Source organism: Pinus tabuliformis, chromosome 8 (assembly GCF_031772625.1).
Source record: "Pinus tabuliformis cultivar Carrire ecotype Pingquan chromosome 8, CPIR1, whole genome shotgun sequence".
NCBI classification, from domain to species: Eukaryota; Viridiplantae; Streptophyta; class Pinopsida; order Pinales; family Pinaceae; genus Pinus; species Pinus tabuliformis.
In genome coordinates, this window is record NC_142294.1 from 718060908 (window position 1) to 718085766 (window position 24859).

Sequence of the window (24859 nt, forward strand, 5' to 3'; positions counted from 1 at the left end):
AGCTAATCCAATTACCTTCAACGTCCCAACTTGAAATATCAGGGAATATGTATTGTTGCTGGTTGTAAATACTTCCTTAAGAGGCACAATTTCACTGTCCCTTTCTAAAAGAGGTTTATTCATGATTTTATTAGACCAAATATGAATACACATGCTTTTCCAAGGTTTCCAAGAGATATATGAATTTATGAGAGAGGCATAGGACACAAAGAGCTTCCAAACCAAAGAAGTTCCACACTGCAAATAAAGGAAGTCCAAATAGAAAGAATGCCCAAGGAGATGTTTTATTGGCAACACATCTTTCCACCGTTCTTATTTTGGCGACAAGAACCTCCAAACCAAATTGGACCTAATAGCTTTGTTCATTAACGATGGATCCATGATAACAAGTCCTCCATGTAGTTTAGACAATTGTACTATGGTCCATTTAATCAAATGAAACTTCTTTGTGTTGGATTTTCCTCCTTCCCAAAGGAATTTATGGATTTCTTTTGCTATATTGTTAAAACTATTCTAAGAAGCAAGTAAGGCAACAAATTGATAAAGAGGAATGGTTGTAAGAACAACCTTAATCAAAACCAACCTGCTGAATTGAGCCAATGAGAGCGCCCCATTGGGAAAACTTGATTTTGAACTTGTTAATTATCCCTTAACAAGCCTAAGATGAGTGACTTTTTAGGCCGATTGGGATGCCAAGATACTTAAATTCCTTCCAAGATTCCACCATGTGAAATCCTAATTTTTTCATAATTTGATTTTGCCTTGTGCTAATATTCCAAGAATAGATCTTCAATTTTGTAGATCTGATCAGGCCTCTAGATATTTTAAAACTACTGACAAAAATGGTTGAAGTTCCACTCGGAAGCAATGTATCATTCACAAATTTAGAGTGATTGATCCTCTTGGTTCCCCTTGTATAATAAATACCCGTAAGACAACCATTTTGCCTTTCAAACTCTAGATGCCTACTTAGAGAGTTTGCCATAATAATATAGAGGAAGGGGGAAAGGGGACAACCTTGATAGAGACCTATGGAGGCTTTAAAAAACCCACCAAAGTGCCCATTGACTAGGGGTGAGATCCAAGGCCTTGAAATGCAAAGAGAAACCCATTGTATAAATCTATTGTCAAAACCAAATCTAAACATTACCTTGAAGAGGAAGCTATGCCAGACACGATCAAAGGCATTTGCCGTGTCTAATTTTATCACCATTCCTTTGTCACTTCTTGATTGATTGGAGTGTATAACTTCCTAGACTAAAATGATGTTGTCAAAGATTTGTTGTTGATGAATAAACCCCCCTTGATTTTCACTAGTGATTTTTGAAAGAATAAGCTTGAGCTTGGATATCAAAATCTTAAAGATCCATTTATAAGATACATTACACAACAAAATAGGCCTAAACTGAGTGAAGAAGGAGGGATTCCACTCCTCTGGGATGGTAGCCAAAAATGTTAAGTTAATACCCCCAATACAATTACGTTTGAAAGAAGGATCAATCATTCTACAAAGGTCAAATGTTATGACATGTCAATACTGCTAATAAAAATTGGCAAAAAAGCCGATGTAGCCTAAGGGCATGATTTAAGCTAATGAGAACACAATGGATTTGATTTCTTTTTCATAAATTTCTTTTAGAAGAGAAATGCTATCTTCCAAATTTATAATTAAAAAACAATATTAAATTTATAATTAAAATATTTAAAGATGTTTTCTCTCTCTCTCTCACACACACACACACACACACACACACACATATATATATATTAAACAAAATGGTTAGGATTTTTATATTAATAACAAGTTGGTTTCAAGGTTAGTTACTTTTACCAATTCAATTGTATTTTCAACTTTTGAGCACAAACATATCCAAAAAATGCTTTTTTCCCTACTACACCTTTTACATACTACAAATTTAAATTGGTATGTTCTTAAGACCTTCCAAAAAACTCCTAAGAATAAGACATATCTGCGATACATAGTCTAAAATATAGTGTAAACTAGCCTACATTGCCCGAGCTGAATTATGAATTTACCTCAACAAATTCACCATCAACTTGCCTTAACTGTGCTAGAGCAGGGGCCTAGGTATCTTTCACGTCGTCATTGTCTTTCTTTAGCGGTTCTAAAGCCACAAATTGGTTCACATCCAACACCTCTTTATTGCCCACGTCGAGGCTTACTCCTTCTACACCATTCTTGTTCAAAGCTTAAAGTCTTGCAAGGTGGAGATCCAAAAATATCCAATTTCATTGGAGTCTATCAAGTTTGGTATGAAGCATGCCATTCTTTTGATTCATCAAAAGGAGTTGAACCTGAACCCCCGTGGCTTACATTCCCCCTGTTTGTTTATCAAAGATAAGATATGCTCCATAATTGCATTGCCACGAGGTAGTGCAACTGGAAACCGAATTCCTCCTTCTCTAAGATAGACGACGTCTCCATTTCTTCTCTAACACAACCCACTTTACATGCTAGAACCCTGAATTTCTAGACTCAAACTTCGATAGAGAAAGTGATTGCCAGTTGAGCCTTATAAGCTTGTTCTTTAGACAACTTCACCCACTGAGCCATAGATTTGCCTCTCATCATCAGTGCCCATCCTACATTGTACATTCTGTAGACCTGCTTGATTATTAACTCCCTCTCTTATTCCTCAACCTGCCTGATTATTAACTCCCTCTCTTATTCCTCTTGAATCGATCAATACAGTGATTCTTTGGTCATTGTTTTCACTTTCTATGGTAAAGGAAAGAAGAAAGAAAGAAATTATTTTAATGTCCACAAGGTTAAAGATAGCCTATGGGACAGATTGCTTCTTCATTTGCCTGATGTATTCGGCCCTTTTTATGTGAAGCTTCACAATAAATGCTCCCAGCTTCTCGACAAACCCTTCGCTAAATAGATTATCCCAAGAGCTAGCTGCCAGCATACCTGCATAACTTTCCCTGTTGTCTTTGAAGGCCTCACATTCTAAAATGAAATGTTTTTCTGTTTCCACTTTTCCGGAAGAACAAAAAATGCATACCCTTTCCTCCCATACTTCCTTTGGCCTTTTCCAGTGCCCTGTTTCACAACGGAGTTGATGTGAATTAGTCCTTAACTGAGCAATAAGAATTTTGGCTCTCCAAGAGATATTGACCTCTATGTATGCTTTTGGTTGATGATTATGTGTGGGATTAAACACTTCAATATAGTATTTTTTCTTTCTTCCTAGCTCCTTATCCCAAGTACGTTTGTGGAACTTTTCTATAACAAAAGCTTTTATCTCTTTGCTGTTTATGAGACACGCGTTCAAGCAAATACCCCATTTACTAAACCATTTGTTATTTTGTTGCATCCAAGTTTTTTTGCTCTTGCACAATCTATCATTGAAGACAACCTTAGGCCATCTACCCTCTTCCATTTGCATTTTTTTTTTTTAAATACCTTATGACTTGCACCATAGCAATTGCTTCAATAGGAGCAGTCCTTGTTTCACTTAACAAGATATCATAAGAAACTGCACTTTTAATCTTAAATTTGTTTGTAATCAAACGCTTCTGAATTTTCTCAATTTGTCTCCACTGCATGTCGGAGGTACTCCTAGCCCATAGTTCACAACCATAGAGAATCACCAGAATCACTGGAAGCCCAAAAAGAGTTTGAGTGGTCTTCCAGTGCCATAACTCTGCCTCTCTACACCTATTTTGATATTTTGAAAAGCATAAAATGCTTTCCAACCCCCCAAAGTTATTTTCTTTCTACAACCATTCCAGCTTAGATTTTTGTTGAAGTCAATTCCGAGGTATTTGTAATCTACAACTTCTTCCAGAATGTCGCCTTCAAAGTATAACTTATGCTGGTTATGTTTTCTTTTCTTAGAGAAGACCACTACTTTCGTTTTGCTGATATTGACTTACATCCCCACACTTCTACAAAAATGCTCAAGGGATAGTAAGTGCTTTTGCAAACCACTGTGCTTAATCCCTTGATCCAATTGGACTCCTTTATTAGCGAGGTAAAACTCGACTGTTATCTACTTTTGGATTTAGATTTCTCTTGACATGGTAAAACTTGACTGTTTCAAATTTTCCAATTTGTATTCTTATTCTTTGCAGAATGGAGGATTGAGCTCCATTAAAGTTTCCTTTAAGTTTATTCCCCGTTGAATGGCTATCATAGTCCCTAAATACCATCAACTGCCACATTTTTCTTGATATAGCTAACTTAAACCCTTGCCACAAGGTCATAATAAATTCGGCTTAATTATTAGTAGCACTCACCAAGCCACACACTTATTCTAACTCTATTTCTTGATTGGGGCGATAGATAACCTCTCTCGCTCCTAAAAATGTTTTGATTTATGTTAAAGTATATAAATTTAATAAGTTGGAAGATAAATTTAATTAAAATATTAAATTGTTTATACATATTTTTTATTTTTTTTTTTGAGATTGTTTTACGAATTAATTACATAATCATTTATTGTGGTTAATTCTTAGGACAAAGATGAAAAATCTAACCTATTCATCAATTTAAATATTTGTATTTGGAGTAGTCTTTAAGTGTGACTTTTTGGAGTTTCTGACAGATTTGTGGCTAGAATTAGATGAAATAATCTGTAGCCAAACCTTGATTTGTGTTGTTTAAACTAGTTTTTTTTAATGCATGTATGGATTCAACACCCTAAAAAACTTCTAAGGCATTTTGATTGTGTAAAGTTCACATGTCAAGATTTCAATGAATTCGTGCCAGATTCTAGACAAATTAGATCAGAAAATAAACGAGAAAACTTTCTACAATGTTACACTTAAAAACTACACATTTGTATTTTATTTTTAATTAAAATAATATTATCATATATATATTTTTTTATTTTTATTTATTTTTTTAAATTTGAATTAACGACTATATAATAAATATTTAAAAAATGAATTTTATTTTGTTTATAAATAAAATCATAATACCATTTTTAATATAATCTCTAAATAATCATATAATTATTACATTAAAAGATAAATAATATATTGTTACATTAAAAATATAGTATATTGGTAATTTCACTTGTTCAAATAGTTTTTCTTTCCATCGCCAAACCAGACAAGTTTTAGCGGAAGCTGGCCACATAAAGTTATCGATTCAAATATATTGTATTATAATAAATATTATTTTAATAATCTAGGGCAAGGCTCTTCGTCCATATTTTTTAGAGGCACAGCTTGCTTGAATTTAAGCTTCATGACAGAACAACACTGTATTCTAGAGAGGTAGAGCATCCACCTTGCAACAAGACTACCTTCCTCAGTGGCAATGGCGATGATAAAGATTCCTCCTACGACATCCTTGCGCCTCCTTGTTGCTTCCCGCCATCTCTGTAGCAGCACCACCAGGTTCAGGGCGCCTCACTTGCGACTCATTTCCTCTCGGGCAAATGTTTCACAGTCTTCCATCCCAATCAGGTAGCTGTTTTTCCTTTAGAAACTCCACAGAACCAGAAATGTTAGTAAGTGTTTCCTTTATGCATTCTCAGCTACAGATATACAATAAAACTTGCAAGATGGCAACTCTGTGTGTACAATATTTTATGAAGACCTTGATTATATTTCTGAAACCTGTTTGATTTATGATTTTTTCTCTATGCACTGTAGAGAATGAGTATTCTGCAAGGCGTCTTTTTGTGTTTCTTCTGGTCTCTAGCGACCTTTTTATAGAATAAAAGCTTCACTGAATCCAGCTCAATGGGTTGTGTGAAGTCCTCTGTTAAAGTCGCTAGACTTTGGCAGGAGTCGAACCTGTGACTACTAGTTCACTCGCGAGTTGCCATTGAAACAGTTACTTGTTTCTTGCCAGAAATTGCTGAGAATAGGAGAACTGAACAAACTATATTTTCTAAGAGTCTCAAGGAATACCATTTTTTCATTGTAAGGGCAACAGGTCTCAAACTTGTAAAATTTTTGATACCAACTTCGCATTTGAGGGCATAGTCTGAGCCGCGAAAAACGTAAATTTCTATACAGTAGCAAATATGGCTCTATTGACCTTTACCAGAATTCGGCAGTAGCGTGAAGTTCATTGAATTTTCTTTATAAGATGGATATAATACTGTGAATTTACTTTTGTATGTCTTTGAGATTTGACTTTATGTCTTTGATGCCGTGAATTTGCTTTTGGATGCGATAAAATATCTCATGTCTTTGTCACCCGTCCACTCATGAACTCTTTAAAAAACCCATTTCAAAACCATTTTAAAGATAGAAAATTCTATATATTATTTTTCTTGATTTATTTGGAGATCCTTCTAAATTTGGAGAAAAATGCATGTTTTCGTGTATATGACATGTATACTTCTGTACTGTCTTTTTTTCTTCTTTTTTTTTTTTTGCCAAATTGTATTCGAATTCATATTCATATTCAAATCTCAAATCTCTTTCTACTATGGGTTTTTCCAAAAGGTTGATACCAAAAATGTGGACAGCTGACATTTATTTTCCTTTAATGTAGGTCCGCTGATAGACATTTGAAAATTTGCTTATCACACCATCCAAAACATGAATTTATAGTCAATCTACCAATTTTGGTATAAAACTCTGATTACGATCTTTTAACCATATTAAAATGTTTCAAAGCAAAATGCTTGACGTTTTCATCAACTGAAATAATCAATCCTTGGGAAAACTATACATCTATTTTGGGAAATTAAAGGAATTCTCGTTGACTTATCTTAGAGGGTAAGTCCAATTCCATGTAGTAGATGCTAGTGATCTCTCATGTCCGTTTCCCATGGTTAGTCTGGCTATAATGTTTTCTTCATCTTTGATAAAAAAAAAGTTTGAGAATTGCATGTTTATGTAGTATATATGCTTTACTTATAGTGGGTTATACATCTAAAAAAATAGCTCCAAGAATATTTACTTGCAGGACAGCGGTTTTGCATCAACATTGGAATATACTTTTTAGCCATGCAAGCGTAGGAATTTTATCATCAGATTATTCTTTGACCTGCTCATTTATTTTCCTTTCTATGACCAAAACAAACTACAATTTAGAAAAGATCCATTCAATACTTGCAACACAACCTAGATTGAATGGGTAAATATTAATTTAAGGAATAATGACTTTTATGGATTAAAGAGAGCAAAGAAGGATTTTATGGTTCTCAAGTTTCAAGATTTCGTGGTTGAAGATGATCAACAATGGAATCTGGCTGGGATCAAACACGTATCTAGCATTACCAACAATGACCAACGTTTTTGAGAGAGGTTCATTACGAGTTCTCAAGCAAACTTTTGTATAAATGTATAATTATAGCCATAATCTTGAATGATATAAAATACACTATTTAATCTTAAATATAAAGATTAGGTTCATAACATGTTTGCATTGTTAGGTGCTATTGTGGATTGCCAAGGGATGCTTTTGCAAGTTGTAAGTTGGTGGAGTTTTTGTATTGGATGGGGTTGTAAACAAAATTTCAATGAGTTGGGAGTTTTCAGATGTCTGTGTTGGTAACATGTACATGTGCTCACGGGTGGTACCTGTTACTGCTCAAACTAGTAGGGGACCTAAAGGGGATCCCTAAAGGGCAAATGCTATACCAAGGGAAACACATGGAGACTTAGCCCACTGTCACCTCAGCTAAGGCTCCCTTCTATTTATGGACTTTCACCAATGGGAGGAGACCCAATATATTATGGAGTCATCGATGAAGGATAAATCAATGAATGGATGTGGAGTGACCAAAATAATCCCTTTCCAGAAGAGTTTGAAAGATAGAGCTTTCTCGTTTTCTAATCAAGGTGCAATGTCTTCTAGGAGAAGGAAGGGAGGATTTGAGGATTAGGTTTATGGGATATGACTTGTGAAGGAGTTTCCCAATCCCTAAAATCCTTGTTGAAATTGGTATTTTAGATGGTTATTGAAGAATTGTCCTTTTAAGGAGCGGGACCACACGGGACCAAGTGGACCAAGTCTAGGTCAGGAGGAAGGAGTTTAGCAACCAATGGTGTCGTTAGCCTAGACAAGGTAGAGGAAAGATCAAAGAAAGAATATTCACTTAAAGGTGTTGAATTTATCTAATAAGTTACTAGCCTTTGGGGATGCTACGACAAAGTTTGATGTCAGGGCTAGGGCTTGGATTTTCTCACAACTCCATCGTCGGAATGGCCTCAAGTTTGGAGGAGGTCTTGAGGAGATACTAGCGCAGGAGGGGCTAGGAGATCGAACTTTTTGGAGGGCTAGTTCATCGGGAAAATGATGCCCTAGGTGACCCAACTTGGCTAGACCCAGGAAAATGTGAAAGAAGTTGGTTTAAGGTGACCACCTTTTGGTAGATCAGTGCCTTAGTCTTGGGAGAATGGAGTCTATGATGAATATGAGTGAGGATCTTTGGTTCTTGGTCAAGGAGGCCTCAAGACTACTTCGCTAGCCTTCTAGGTCAAAGAGAAGCAATTTTGCAACTTTTATACTTTGATGTGCAAAAGGTGATGGCTTATCAAGATCAATTCGTTGATGGAATTACCCCTAGGAGATTTCGGTCACATTACATGGCCCATACATTGAAAGATGCTATAATAGAGACAAAATTCCACAATTTAAAGCAGTAAATGCATGCAGCAATTAGCCTAAGAATAGTGAAGATCCTAGTCCAATGTATATGACGAAGTAAAACAAGAATAACATTAAAGGCATGTACTTACATGTAATAGAATATATCCAACCATCCACAATTTGAGAAGAGAGAAGCTCCAAGATAAGATATACCAAATCCACACATCAAAATTCATCCATAAAATTCCAATTAAAGGCATGTACTTACTTGTAAAGTGCTTCCTCACTTTAGTCATATGGTAAGATACTCCACTGTCTATGAACCAGACACTCGTGGATGTAGCACTAGTGGCTAAGCTCACCACCAACGCAAACACTGTATCAAAGCTTGAGGCGAACTCCTCCACCTTGACTGATGCTGCCACTTCCTTCTCCTTCCTCCCCTTCTTCTTGGGACACTTGGATGCATAGTGACCCATCTTCCCACAAGTAAAGCATTTCACTTTGCTCATGTCCTTCTCAGACTTCTATTCCTCCTTCTGCTGCTTGGCCCCATGTTGAGAAATTTAAGGGCAACGCAATTGTTATATTTCTCTTTCTTAGATAACTGCTTGAGATATTATTTTCTTCAGATTTGATTGATATTATTACTATGTATCATTATCATCAACCAGCTATCAAAACAAGAAAACCAATCATGCACAAGTACACAAAATATTGGCACCATGCCAGAGCAAAAACCTCTCCAAAACTTGAGAGGAAAAACCCTTGAACTCTTTCTTATGGAATCTTTATTGAGACATTACATGACCCAAACTTGACCTTGAAATGCCTTCAACATCAAATGATAATACCTCAAAATATGTACCCTGTAATACTGTTCAATTCTGCAATTGAAGAATTATATCAGTCTGCACCAAAACAGTTCGGATAGGCTCTCCTAGCCTCGATCTACTCTTGCTCCATATATATATTTATTACACGTTGTCACAGTTATGAATATAGCTGATGTACAAGGCTTCCACAAGATGATCCAGTTGACTGTCACCACAACGAAGGAGGGTGCCCTAGATTTCAGAGTGTATATGCATACATGGACAGAGTTAGGGCTCTTCTAACCTTATGGTACCCTCACACTGTCATCCGCAGTCTCCTCCTTCCTATTGAGGTTAGGACCGCCCTTCAAACGCAATCATGAAATGCAATATGCTAACCCAGATCCGGATGCTGAGACGAGGTGCAGGCTCGATGAGGGGACAAACTTCCTCATACGCTGCGGCTACTTCGCTATGTTGCCTCTTCGTGAGAGAAGTGTATTGAAATTGCCTTGTGGAGGCTCCATACGTAGCCTATATATAGGCTTGCCTTCCCATTCATTGTGCTGATGTGAACTTCGATTAGGCCGACATTTCCTTAGATCATTTAGCTGAGCCGATGTGGTTTCATAGCCTTCCTTTGAGCGGTTTCAAGAGTAAAACTGTGGGTACACATTTGAGTATTTCTTTGATGATCTAGAAGGACTTACATTCATTACATTTACACAAATAATACATGACTGTCTTCATTTTTACATGACTTGTCTTGAGCTCTTTAATTAGAGCAAAAATAATTCTTTAAATACAAAAATACATTAATGCAAAAATAATGAAGACCGAACCTAGTTACACTATTTTCAACACTCCCTCTTAACTAGGGAGGTATTCATTCATACATGGTACATGGACATTCTCAATGCAAGAGTTCTCATAAGCAAAGAGTCGGATTAGTTATCCATCTGTTATAACATCATTTCAACCAACATTTATTCCATATAGCAAGTCCTTGACTAATCGCTCTATATTTCAATCATAGATCAGAGCACAATGTTGGTGAGACCAATGACTTATAGACACACTCGTCGTTGTCTCTCTTAGGGGCATACCCACCGGGGTGTTCTCCGAGTATGCCCTACTAGGACTATTCTCATCTTGGGTTCCCAACCCTCAAGAATATCGGTCCTCTTGCCCACTCTTATCTTGGATGCCCTACCTCATCCTCAAAGAGTGTCGGATGCCAGATGATAACTCAATTTTCCATTTCTTCATTCTCAGAAGACAAAAATGTAGTGTCTATCTTTCCCGCTCAAATAGGGACGACATATCAACCAGACCAAGCTTGTCTCGAAGATACACAAGCTTCTTGTTTGGTAGCGTTTTCGTTAGTATGTCGATAGTCTGGTCATCTGTGGGAACTGTTAGCTCTGCTACATGCTGCTGATTTTCCAGGAGAAGGAATTGGTTTGGTCCTTGGTTGCTGGCTCAGAGATGGTTTATAATGGTTATCATGGTCTCTCCCTATTTTCCCCGCTACTTCCATTTCATCCTTCCCTTTCATTTTTCCTTATTTCCCTCTAAACCCCTTTATCCATGTTTTGGCCTCAAAACCCCTCATAAACTCTTTTTCGGGCTCCCGGGCTTCTTTTTGTTTAAGACCTATAAATCCCCGTTTACCTTTTATAAACCCCATATTAACTTTAAAAACCCCCGATAACGACGCTAAAGTCCTTTTTCCAACTCCCAGGCACATTTCGTTTTAATACTACCAAAAGCCCCTCATAAACCTTTTGCATGGCCTTTGAGCGTTTTTTGTTTTAATTCGTTTAAACCCGTAAAAACCCATGCTGCATTTATTTACGGGTGCTAAAGTCTATTATAACTCGGCGGGCCCATACCTGTCACGTCATCCGAAACATGTGCGTTAATCCTGTAACGTCCGATCATTTCCCGCAGATCCAACGCCATACGCTTCTCCCGCCGCTGAAACTTGCGCGTCCGTTAGGCAGCGGGGAAGGCGGTTTCCCGCCGGACCTACCTGCCACGCGTCGTCATATAACTGCATCGCACCCGCCCTGTACGAAAACCACCGCAACCCAAAGGCGGTGCGGGGAAACCACCCGCCCGCGAAACCGCTCATCTTGTACGTCCTCCCTGCGCGTTAACTACCCCGCATCTTCTGCCCCCGATCACCATCGGATTTGCTCGACGGTGATCCAACGGCCCTCGTTAACCTCGATCGCCCATCTCCCGATAGATTACATAAACTAATCCAGGGCGTTGATTTTTGTCATCCGACGGTTTATAATTGCTCCTCCCCGTGTCTTCCCATCGCCTCCCTCAATGAAATCTCGGCCCTCCATCCATTTCATCCAATGGCCAATGTTATTTCTCAGCCCTTCGTTCATTGTTCATGCATTTTACATGTTTTGGGCCTGTCCTGTGTGCCCGAAGGAGGAAGGAGACTACGATCCAGCAATCGGTGCATTAAATCCTCAGCTAGCACATTCAAAGAACAGCACGGCCGAGGAAGAAAGGACGATCCTCGAGCAATTCAACACCTTCAGCTGTTATGGACATTTATTCATGAAACATTCCACCTGTTCAAGGAGTAAAACAAAGTACCAGGGAATGTCAAATTTGTTAATTAAAACAGTCAGAAAGTACCAGAGGCCCATAATAGTTTGTAAATGCGGTTGGTGGCCAGTTATGACCCCTCCACGCATAGGCTAGCAGATATTTTTTGTAAACAAATTCTATATATACTCAAAAAAAGGATGTAATTAGGTTGATGAGTGTTATTCTGTTGTAAACTTCAACTTCTAGAGACTGTAACTACTGTGTAACCTGCAGCTTCTGGTCTGCATTTCCAGCTAATACAAGCTTCTTTTGCTGTTGATTGCTCACTTGCCACTTCATCTTTTTATTCCAGGCTGCGCCTGTTTTGCATTTATTCATGTGCTGTTAATGTATAGCATTAGAGGGGCTATCATCCCACCTATGTGTTAGCATTTAGCATGTATCATTGAATTTGTTTGCAGGTTTCTGTTATTTTAATACCAGAGAGCTATCATCCTGTCTGTGTATTAGAAGACAGATTTACAGACCTTTTAACTGGTTGCAGCTGGCCATCACAGGGTCCTGTGCATCTGCTGGTGTGATCAGTCTTCTCCATCATCACATTTTCCTTAAATTGTGAGTAATTAGTGCTCTAAAGCTTTTTAGTCTAGGGGTGTTCACCCATGTCTGGGGTTAAGCATAGTAGAAGTGGTTATCTGGCTTGAATATGCAACATTTCTTTCATTCATCCACCATTTATCTAACATTTTTGTTGAGTTTGTAATGTTCCCGAGCATCTCTGATATACAACCTAGGAGAGTTTCTTGGGGTGATAACATTAATTGGCGCCATTGCTGGGGAGAGGAGAATTGAAGTTCAACTTCCCTGGGAAAACGACACAGCTTCAAGCTTTGATGATAGACAAGGTTGGAACGCAGTTTTTGGTTGTAATCATCTATCTGGCGACTCCATTGGAGGAAGACCATCCTTTGGCGACTCTACATTGAAATTCTGGCTCAGTTTGTGAGACACACTCGAAGAAATCCTCAGAAATCTCCAGCTGAATCATTGCCTGACCCTGAGAGGACTGTCAAAGCAAAGAAATCATCACAAAAAGGGGCATCAGGATCAGGTAAGCCTAAGAAATCTTATTCATCTCTGAAAGATAAAGTCATTGCTGAAGATTTACAGTCTGAAGATTTAGAGCACAACACTGTTAATAAGGAAAAACCTTCAGAGATTAGTTCAGCCCCTTGTGCAGTTAGTTCCCCTTTGAATCTTAGTCCAAAGAAAGCATCCCATTCAGTCCAAAACATCCCTTTATCTCTGCCATCCATCACATTACTCCCTACTATTCAATCTGCTAGTATTCTTCCAAATATCCAATCATGGCAGGACAACAAGCACCTACGAGAATAGAAAGAATTGTAGCTGCCAGATATGGACCATTGGTGTTGCCTGTGCCTTTAAATCCTATGCCTGTGGGAGAATATCAGAAATATATGCCTAAATTCACTGGTACAGAGGGAGTAACAGTAGAAGAACACCTTGAAGCTTTTTACAGTTATGCTGATAATTTAAATATAAGTGAAAATGATGTGTGGATGAGAGTTTTTGTTCAGAGCCTTGATGGAGAGGCTAGGAAGTGGTTCAGAGGATTACCCTAGAGATCTATAACAGATATTGAAGCATGAGATGATGCATTTTTGAAGCAATGGGGAGATTAAAAAGACTTGCTGTATTATCATACTGAGTTTGGTAATCTGAAGAGGGAAAATGGTGAATCAATACCTGATTTTAATAAAAGATTCAATCGAATGTATAGTAAGATACCAGCTGAGGTAAAGCCTATTCCTACCTCTGCCAAACTCACTTATGCCAATGCTTTTGACTCTGATTTCTCCCTGTTATTGAGAGAAAGAAGATGTGCTACTCTAGCTGATATGCAGGATGCAGCATTAGAAGTAGAGTCTAATATCATGGCTGCAGAGAAGCTAAAAAGTCAAGCTGACAGAAGGAGGTAGAGAGGTTAGGCTTCTACTTCTTCTGCATCATCTTCAGAGCCTAAATTAGATAAAATGACCAAGATGATAGAGTCATTGGCTGCTGAAATTCCTAAGCTAAAGGTTGAGCAGAACTTAGGGAAAACAAGGCAGCAAAACACATTTGCTCCAAGAAATCCAAATCCTTTCAGAAGAGCAAATGAGCAGTTACAAATTATGAAGAGGGGAGAAGAAACAAAGGAAGAACAGAAAGTAAAAGCTCCCTTCCAAAATGTAGTCATGGAGGAGGAACAATTTGAAGAAGATGAGGATGAAATTCACTGCATGGAAGATAAAGGTAGCGCTGCATTTTTGACATTGGTTGAGTATGAAGAATCATTACTGCATCAACAAGACAACCAAGAATGGGACAGAGAAGCTGTTCTACAAACTGAGCAGCAACAGAAATATAACCTGAGGTCAAATGCAAAGAATGTCAAAGAAAATCTTGCACAGAGAGCTGCTGTCCAAACAAAACCACAGAATAGCAGGCAGAGAAGACCAGTAGCTGATCCAGTCATCCTCAAAGCCCCAGTTCAAGAGGTAAAAAGTTCTGATAAATCATCTTCTTCTTTCAGCCTTGAGTCAGAAGTTTAGAAATTGAAAATATCTGTGCCTCTGGTTGAGTTGGTGAAGAGTGAAGTGTTTAGAAAGCCCATCCTTGAAGCCCTTGAACTAGAAAGCAAACAAGCCTCCACTGACTCTGTTAATTTGCAAGATGATAAGCCTGCCATTGTGCTTAGTCCTATGATTGATCCTACTGATAATAGTTCTCCATCTTTTTAGGTCTCATTAACCATTCATGACAAAATCCTCCACAATTGCCTGCTAGACAAAGGGCCAACCACAATTTAATGCCTAAAGTTGTCATGGAAGAGTTAGGCCTTGATGTCACTAGACCCTATCATGATTTGTTTTCTTTTGATTCAAGGAAGGTGAAATGTCTTGGATTGATTAAAGATCTAGCCATTACCTTAATTCAGCTGCCCATGAAGAGTATGATGATGGATATTGTGGTAGCAGATGTCCCTCCTAAGTTTGGCATGCTGCTGTCCAGAGGGTGGATTAAGAGACTAGGTGGGACATTACAGAATGATTTATCTTATGCCACTGTCCCAGTGTTTGGAGGAGAAAGCAGGAGATTATATAGAGAAGCACAGTTGGCATATATCATTAGTGATGAGAAGAATCCTACAAATCATCCTATATATGTAGTGGACACTGATTTTGGAGCATGCATTCTCCAAATGGAAGAATCTCAGAAGGCCGAAATGCAACTCAGGAAACCAACAGTTCAGGCCGAGCAAGAGCAAGGAGGTCAGGTTTGGGAAATGTTTTTTGATGGAGCATGTTCCAGGGAAACTGCAGGAGCAGGGGTGGTGCTAGTATCTCCAAAGAAAGAAAGCATTCAGCTGTCTTTTAAGCTGGTTTTTCAAGTGACAAACAATATAGCAGAATATGAAGCACTGCTATTGGGCCTTAATGCAACAAAAGACAGAGGAATCAAGAATCTGAAGGTATTTGGAGATGCTGATCTGATAATTCAGCAAATAAATAAAACTTTTCAAGCAAAGCACCCAAGGTTGAAGGCATACAGAGATGAGGTATGGAGAATCAGGGATTCCTTTGATTTTTTCTGTATTTCATATATTCCTAGAGGTCAAAATCAGCTTGCTGATTCACTTGCTGTTTCTGCTAGTCTATTCATACCTCCCATGCCTCCCAGATTAGTTTATGAAGTCCAAATCAAGTACAGACCTTCCTTGCCTGATAATGTCCACCATTGGAAAGTTTTTGATGATGATGATGAGATAAATAGGTTCCTTCAAGTCATTGATGTGAAATGCAAATTGACCAAGAGAATGATGCCTTGTTAGAAAATCACCAGTCCTAGTTTAGAAATAAAATTGGTAAAGACAGCATAGTCCAGCTTCCTAGTAACCATATTCCAAAGGGTCTAATTCCTCTAGAAAGACTGTTTGACCAAAACAATGTGCCTTACAAAGCTGCCCAAAAAGAAGACCAATTTGCAGTCTGTAAGCATGATATAGGAAGTCCGGGTCAGCCTAGGTATGTGAATTTGTCCACTCATTTGTCTGTTGATCAAAGTGCTGAATACTGCAATTTAATGAGGCAATTTGCTGATGTGTTTGCCTGGGAGTATAGTGATCTGAAAACTTATGACAAGAATATAATTTAGCATAAAATCCCTCTGGAGAAAGACACCGTTCCTTTCAAGCAGAAGCTGAGACCAATAAATCCTATGCTTCTTCCTCTAATTGAAAAAGAAATTAAAAAATTGCTGGCTGCCAAGATCATTGTTCCTCTCAGGTATTCAAAATGGGTAGCTAATTTGGTGGTGGTGAGGAAGAAAAGTGGTGAAATCAGACTGTGTGTTGATTTCAGAAATTTAAACAAATGCTCAAAGAAAGATAACTATCCTCTGCCCAAGATGGAGCATTTGCTGCAAAAAGGTGATGTCTTTTTTGGATGGTTTTTCAGGCTTCAATCAGATTGCTGTTCACCCAGATGATCAAGAAAGGATTGCATTTACCACTCCTTGGGGCACCTTTATGTATGCCAAAATGCCATTTGGATTGATGAATGCTGGAGCCACCTTTCAGTGAGCTATGGATATAGCATTTGTGGGAGAGAAGGATAAATTTGTCCTCATCTACTTTGATGATATAACAGTTTACTCCAGCAACCATCAAAATCATTTGCAACATTTGAAAAAAGTGTTTCTAAAGTGCAGAAGGTTTGGAATCTCAGTCAATCCCAAAAAATCTCAATTTGCTTTAAATGAAGGCAAGCTGTTAGGACATATTGTGTCTGCTGCAGGTGTTCAAATTGACCGAGAAAGAGTCAAAGCAATTCAGACTTTGTCTGTCCCTAGATCAAAGAAAGATATCCAATCCTTTTTGGGCAAAATTAATTTTTTCAGGAGGTTTATTCTAAACTTTGCAGAACTAGTGAAGCATGTTACCTCCATGTTGAAGAAAGGAGCAGAGGTAAGATGGACTGGTGCAACAAAACAATGATTTGAGTCTATTATGGAGGCTCCCACATTAATAAGTCCAGACTACAGCAAGGAGTTCCATGTATTTTCTTTTGCCTCTGAAGACACCATTGCAGTAGTTTTATTGCAGCAAGATGAAGAAGGTTCAGAACATCCAGTAGCATTTTTCAGCAAGAACTTGAGGGATGCTGAACTAAGATATGATATTATAGAAAAACAGGCATATGCTCTTATTAAATCCTTAAAGGCTTTCAGAGTTTATATCTTGCATTCAAAAATAATTGCATATGTGCCTTCTGCTGCAATAAAAGATGTCTTGACTCAAACTGATGCTAATGGAAGAAGGGCAAAATGGATTGCAAAGATGATAGAATTTAACATAGAGTTGAAGCCCACCAAACTGGTCAGAGGTCAAGGGCTTGCCAAGTTATTGGCTGAGGAAAATTGCAGGTCTTTAGATATGGATTTCTTGTGTACAATGGCAGAAAATGGTCAAGTAGAAGAAGAGGAAGCAGCTGAAACAGAGAGAAAGCAGTTAGTGGCCGAAAATCTAGCTTCATGTAACTGGTATACTGAAATAATTAATTTTTTGCTGAAGCTAGAGATCCCTTCAGGATTTACTCAAAGTCAGGCTAGAACTTTAAAACTTAGAGCAGCAAAGTATTGCATTATGGAAAATCTGCTCTATTAGAAGGATCCATCTGGAATATTTTTGAGGTGTCTGGACAAAGAACAATCAAAAGAAGTTATGCAACAGTTTCATAACAGCGTGTGTGGAGGGCAACATTATTGGAAAACTACGACCCATAAAATTCTCAGAGTTGGGTACTATTGGCCCACTTTATTTTCTGATGTATTTTGCTTTTGTTAAATCTTGTGACAGGTGCCAAAGATTTGAAGGAAAACAACAGCTAAAACCTCTGCCCCTAAAACCAATAGTTGCAAAAGGACCTTTTCAGCAGTGGGGTTTGGATTTCATTGGAGAAATCAATCCACATTTCAGCGGCCAGCACGGGTGGATATTAGTAGCCACTGATTATTTTACCAAGTCGATTGAAGCAATCCCTACCAGGAAGGCTGATCATAATGTGGTCATAAAGTTTTTGACAGAGAATATCTTCAACAGATTTGGTTGTCCACACAAACTAGTCACAGATAATGCAGCAGCCTTCAGGGCAAAAGAGCTGGTAGAAATGTGTGATTTAATGGGTATCAAACTTGTTCATTCCACCTCATATTATCCATAGGGAAATGGTCTAGCAGAATCCTCTAATAAAAGCCTGATCAGGATAATTAAAACGCTGTTAAAGGACAATAAAAAGAATTGGGATTCAAAGCTCAAGTATGCACTGTGGGTTGACAGAGTGACCATTAAAAAATCCACAGGCGATTCTCCATTCAAGCTGGTGTATGGCACTGATGCTGTATTCCCAATTCAATTAATTCTCCCTGTGGCAAAATTCCTTCAAGAAGAGCAGGATGAGGAAGAATACATGGCAAACAGGATCACTGACTTAACAGAAATACATCAGATTAGAGAACAGCTGGTTGAACAGGCTGCAGCGCATCAGAAAAAGGTCAAGCAATCCTTTGACAAGAAGGCAAAAACAAATAATTTTTAGATTGGTGACTTGGTTTTGAAATGGGATGCATTGAAAGAGAAGAAAGGCAACCATGGGAAATTTGATGCTTTCTGGACAAGGCCTTTCATCATTTCACAGGTTCAAGGGAACAACACCTTCATACTGAAAAGTATGGGAGGAGAGACAGTTTTTGATGGCTCAGTTAATGGGCGGTTTTTGAAAATTTATGTTGTTTAAGGTATTTTGGCCTTAAAGGCTGTAAATATTTTGTTTTTATCAGTTTTGTGCAGGCAAAGTAGACTCCATGCCCAATGGAACAATAGCAATTTTGATTAATTTGCTTTTAGCTGGAAAGGCAATGGTCTGCAGGTTCTTGAGACCTCACAGGGAGGCTCTCATCCCCAGAAGGAGCCAATGTTAGCTTTGCTACATGCTGCTGATTTTCCAGGAGAAGGAATTGGTTTGGTCCTTGGTTGCTGGCTCAGAGATGGTTTATAATGGTTATCATGGTCTCTCCCTATTTTCCCTGCTACCTCCATTTCATCCTTCCCTTTCATTTTTCCTTATTTCCCTCTAAACCCCTTTATCTCTGTTTTGGCCTCAAAACCCCTCATAAACTCTTTTTCGGGCTCCCGGGCTTCTTTTTGTTTAAGACCTATAAATCCCCGTTTACCTTTTATAAACCCCATATTAACTTTAAAAATCCCCGATAATGACGCTAAAGTCCCTTTGCCAACTCCCGGGCACATTTCGTTTTAATACTACCAAAAGCCCCCCATAAACCTTTTGCATGGCCTTCGAGTGTTTTTTGTTTTAATTCGTTTAAACCTATAAAAACCCATGCTGCATTTATTCCCGGGTGCTAAAGTCTATTATAACTTGGCGGCCCCAGACCTGTCACGTCATCCGAAACATGCGCATTAATCCTGTAACGTCCGATCAGTTCCCGCAGATCCAACGCCATAAGCTTCTCCCGCCTCTGAAACTTGCGCGTCCGTTAGGCAGCGGGGAAGGCGGTTTCCCGGCAGACCTACCTGCCACCAATGTTTTACAACTCCGACTCCGACTCCGACTCGGCCGAGGATCGACTCCGACTCCGACTCCGACTCGGTAATGACTCGGCCGGCTCGATTTCAATGACTCGGTCGTTGTAAAAAATACATTAAATATTTATTTTTTTTATAAAAAAACATAATTTTAAATATTTTCATTCATGTTTCCAAACACACAGCATTATAATATAGATGGAAGACAACATATGATCAAAGTAGGCTCATGAACCAATCCATTATATCAAAATGGTACCCAATGGCAAATTGGCAATACATAATCAACTGTCATACATGATCAAAGACTCAAAACAAAATACAAATAACCAAGGAGGCTAGAAATGGCCTCTACAACAAAAGTAAACTGTGATGGTGACCAGACTCCAATACTAGTACTACTGGCTAGTAGCTACTGCCAGAGGAGCCAAGATCATCTCGACCAATCTCTGGATCATCATCATCAGAGTCAGACAAGGGGCCCCATGCCTCCTCCTCATCATCATCGTCTCCAACTGCAACTGTAGAAGTGGTGCCAGTACCACTAGCAGGCTGTGCAGCAGATGCAAGCTGAGATAGAGTAGATATGCGGCTGCGCTTCTGTCGTGGCTGAGCAGAGGAAGCACCTACAACTGGAGTCCTACTCCTCGGAGTCCTTGCTGGCTGTGAGACTGAGGCTGGTGGATCGGGATCTGCATTCAACTGAACAGGCTGAAGTTGATGTTCCAGACCCAGTTCAAGTTCATCAAGATCCTCATCAGGATCAAACTCTGGTGCACGACTCTCCACTACCCAATCTGATGTTGGATCAATGTCTTCCAACACAATGGGATCTGAATCAGGTCTTTTGTTCAGCAATTGGTTTCGTCTGAGCCGAAGGTTGTATTGGACAAAAACTAGATCATTCAACCGTTTTTGCTCCAAACGGTTTCTCTTCTTTGTGTGAATCCTCTCAAAGAAAGACCAATTGCGCTCACACCCAGATGCACTGCAAGTTTGACTCAAAATACGAATTGCAAACTTTTGCAATTGAGGGCACTGGCCACCAAAGGCCTCCCACCATTGTGCTGCAAAAAACATAGGAGTGTAATGAATTATGAGTTAGATGAAGGCTGAAGCTCAACAAAATTACAAATTATATCTAACTTTCAAATTATAAATGATTTAACAAACTTTAGTCTTTAATAAAAAAAGTAAAACTGTAAAACCATTAAGAAATTGAAAATTGAAATTTTTGTTTACCTGGCTCATCTGCTTCTCTTGCAATCTTTGCTAGGTTCTTCCCAAAGGTACCTGTTGCATTGCTGAAGGATGTGACCTGTTGATGTATCCGCAGCTGATCAGACTCCGATGGGATCATGCGTTCAATGCAATCAACCAGTCCATCTCTGACCTCCCCCCTCAAAGCTCCTGACTCCTTAGCTCTATAATGATACCGTGGGTTCAAAAAATACCCAGCTGCATGTATAGGGCGATGGAGTTGATTGTTCCATCTTTCATCAATGATTGCCCAAATGGGCCCATACTTTGCCACTCTATCCTTGTATGCTGTCTTTATTTGCTCCTTTGCTTGATCCATAGCCTCATAAATGAAGCCCATAGCCAACCTTTCCCCATCCACCAACCGCAACACCTTAACTAGTGGCTCAGCAAGCTTCACAATCTCTGCTGCCTTTCTCCAAAAAGTTTCATCATGGACTTTCCTTTTCAATTCTCTGCCTTCTGGTTTGTTAGACCAATTGGTTTGATTCCATTCATCACTGGAAAACATCTTTTGCAAGTTTCTATGTTGGGAAAGCATAGATTGCAATGTCAAAAAATGTGTAGCAAATCTAGTGATGGCAGGCCTAATAATATCCTTGCCTCCAGTGTGTTTCCTCATGAGACTCAAAACTAGTGTATGATTGTAGATAAATTTTGTTATGCTTTTGGCATTATCTACAGTGTTTCTGAGCCAATCTAGTTTTCCAATATCCTCAAGCATGAGGTCTATGCAATGTGCAGCGCATGGGGTCCAAAAGATGGTCTTGTGTTTTTCCTCTAACAATTTACTAGCAAGAACATAGTTAGAGGCATTGTCTGTGATGATTTGAACAACATTAGCCACCCCCACCTCCTCAATAGCCTCATCCAATAGCTGAAACAACAAGTGGCCATCTTTTACCTTATCAGATGCATCAACTGATTTTAAAAACATGGTTCCCTGTGGGCAGAAGACAAGAAAGTTTATGATGGTACGGTTTCTTTGATCAGTCCATCCATCTGACATGATGGTACACCCTGTTCTTGCCCATGAGTCCCTGAACTCTTGCAAATACTCATTAATGGATTGAATTTCTTTCTGCAAATGAAACCCCCTTAGCTCTTGCATAGTAGGGCCTTTGAAGCCTTTTCCAGTAGCATGTATGGCATCAAACATAGGCTCATAATATGGTGAACGAGCAGCATTAAAGGGGATATCAGCATCATACCACCATCTAGCTATGTAGTCACAAGCAGTCTCCCTCAATTCTTTCTTCCAATGGTCATCTAAAGTGGGCTGAATTTGACCTTTACTAACTTCAGGACCATGTGCATCTGATGGAGAGGAGGGAGTGAAATAACTTTTGATAGTCACATCACCCTTCATTCTACCCTTTCCCTTATCTTGAACAGAACCAAAAGAGGGAGGAACATAACGGAAAGGGTTGGATGCCTCAGTTTGAGGGATAGAGGAAGAACCCTCAAAATCATAGTGGGGGTTGGTAGCCATCATTCTTTGTATCTCCCTCTTCCTCCCAATCTCAGCTTGTATCTCTTGTTGCCTAGCCTTATCTTCTTTAAATTTTTCAAAGCTGGCCAACAAATTCTTTCTAATCTCCTCAATTTCATCAGAGGGACATGCGGTAATTTGGCCTTTAATCCCTGCCAAGTGTTGTTTCAGCCTATGAATCCCCCCAGGACCTGCCTTAATTTTCCTATGGCAAAACTTGCAACACATCTGACTATCAACCATTTCAACATATGCCCAAGCAGGATCTTTTGCTCTAGGTGCCATTTTTTGACTAGGAAAACAATCTGAAAATGAAAAAAAAAAAAAAAAAATTGATTCAATGTTCATTTATTTGACAAAAAACACTCTCTAAGCTTTCTTGATATGCACCTAAAATTTACTAAGCAAAAACAGATTTCTAGAGGTGGAAAAAAATACCTCCAGGCACAAACTGCCTCCTCAAGCTTGCTCCAAAAATCAGCTCCTAAATGCTGCTCCAAATGGCTGCCCAAGAAGCTCCTCACTCCAGCTACAATGCTCCTCCAAGACTCCTCACTGCTGCTCCAAAACAAGCTCAAGAACTGCTCACTAATTCTCAAAGAAGACTCTCACTCAAATGCATAAGACTGCTGTGAGTGAATGAGAGCATTTGGCTGTCTTAAATAGGGTTTGGGAGGGGGAAATGGACCCCAAAAGCACTTAACAATTTACCATTACCCTTTGGAATCCATAAACTGATTTTAACTTTACCAAAAATCACAAAAAAAGTGAATAAATTTCATGTTTTACGCTGCCCAGCCGTCGTTTCATTGACTCGGCCGAGTCAATACGGACCCGGCCGGGTTGACCGAGTCAACTATGACTCGGTCGAGTCATTGGATGACTCGGCCGAGTCATAGTTGACTCGGTCAACCGAGCCGGGTTGCTGGCCGAGTCATAAAAATTTGTGTTGGCTCGGTTCGAAACGGCCGTTTCCGGGTTGACTCGGCCGGGTTGTAAAACAATGCCTGCCACACGTCGTCATATAACTGCATCGCACCCGCCCTGTACGAAAACCACCGCAACCCAAAGGCGGTGCGGGGAAACCGCCCGCCCGCGAAACCGCTCATCCTATACGTCCTCCCCGCGCGTTAACTACCCTGCATCTTCCGCCCCCGATCACCGTCGGATCTGCCCGATGGTGATCCAACGGCCCTCGTTAACCCCGATCGCCCATCTCCCGATAGATTACATAAACTAATCCAGGCCATTGATTTTTGTGATCCGACGGTTTATAATTGCTCCTCCCTGCGTCTTCCCATCGCCTCCCTCCATGAAATCTCGGCCGTCCATCCATTTCATTCAATGGCCAATGTTATTTCTCAGCCCTTCGTTCATTGTTAATGCATTTTACGTGTTTTGGGCCTGTCCTGTGTGCCCAAAGGAGGAAGGAGACCGCGATCCGACAATGTGTGCATTAAATCCTCAGCTAGCACATTCAAAGAACAACACGGCCGAGGAAGAAAGGACGATCCTCGAGCAGTTCCTGTTCAACACCTTCAGCAATTATGGACATTTATTCATGAAACATTCCACCTGTTCAAGGAGTACAACAAAGTACCAGGGAATGTCAAATTTGTTAATTAAAACAATCAGAAAGTATCAGAGGCCCATAATAGTTTATAAATGCGGTTGGTGGCCAGTTATGACCCCTCCACGCATAGGCTAGCAGAGATTTTTTGTAAACAAATTCTATATATACTCAGAAAAAGGATGTAATCAGGTTGATGAGTGTTATTCTGTTGTAAACTTCAACTTCTGGAGACTGTAACTACTGTGTAACCTGCAGCTTCTGGTCTGCATTTCTAGCTAATACAAGCTTCTTTTGCTGTTGATTGCTCACTTGCCACTTCATCTTTTTATTCCAGGCTGTGCCTGTTTTGCATTTATTCATGTGCTGTTAATGTATAACATTAGAGGGGCTGTCATCCCACCTCTGTGTTAGAATTTAGCATGTATCATTGAATTTGTTTGCAGGTTTTTGTTATTTTAATACCAGAGAGCTGTCATCCTGTCTGTGTATTAGAAGACAGATTTACAGACCTTTTAACTGGTTGCAGCTGGCCATCACAGGGTCCTGTGCATCTGCTGGTGTGATCAGTCTTCTCCATCATCACATTTTCCTTAAACTGTGAGTCTAAAGCCTTGTAGTCTGGGGGTGTTCACCCATGTCTGGGGTTAAGCATAGTAGAAGTGGTTATCTGGCTTGAATATGCAACATTTCTTTCATTCATCCACCATTTATCCAACATTTTTGTTGAGTTTGTAATGTTCCCGAGCATCTTTGATAGATAACCTAGGAGAGTTTCTTGGGGTGATAACAAGAACATATTCCAGCTTCAACACTCCATCCTGCACCAGCTTCTGAATATAATGATACTTGTTGTTTATGTGCTTTGTCTTCCCATGAAAAACTGGGTCCTCAGACAATCTTATACAACTGGTATTATCACAATGAATCGTTGTAGAGGCCAATA

General features: G+C 39.3%; 1 protein-coding gene across 3 annotated transcripts in view; it reads left to right on the forward strand.

Moving 5' to 3' along the window:
* The first annotated feature begins 5156 nt into the window (after positions 1-5156).
* LOC149237607 (DNA gyrase subunit B, chloroplastic/mitochondrial-like) overlaps positions 5157-24859 on the forward strand; it is a 356836-nt gene continuing 337133 nt past the window's right edge. The window contains exon 1 of one of the 3 annotated variants that reach the window (XM_089372706.1): positions 5157-5442. In XM_089372706.1, coding sequence (XP_089228832.1) covers positions 5294-5442 — 149 coding nt within the window. In that variant the 5' untranslated portion in view covers positions 5157-5293. The remainder of the gene's footprint in view (positions 5443-24859) is intronic. The other 2 variants (XM_089372705.1, XM_089372708.1) reach the window with 2 other exon arrangements.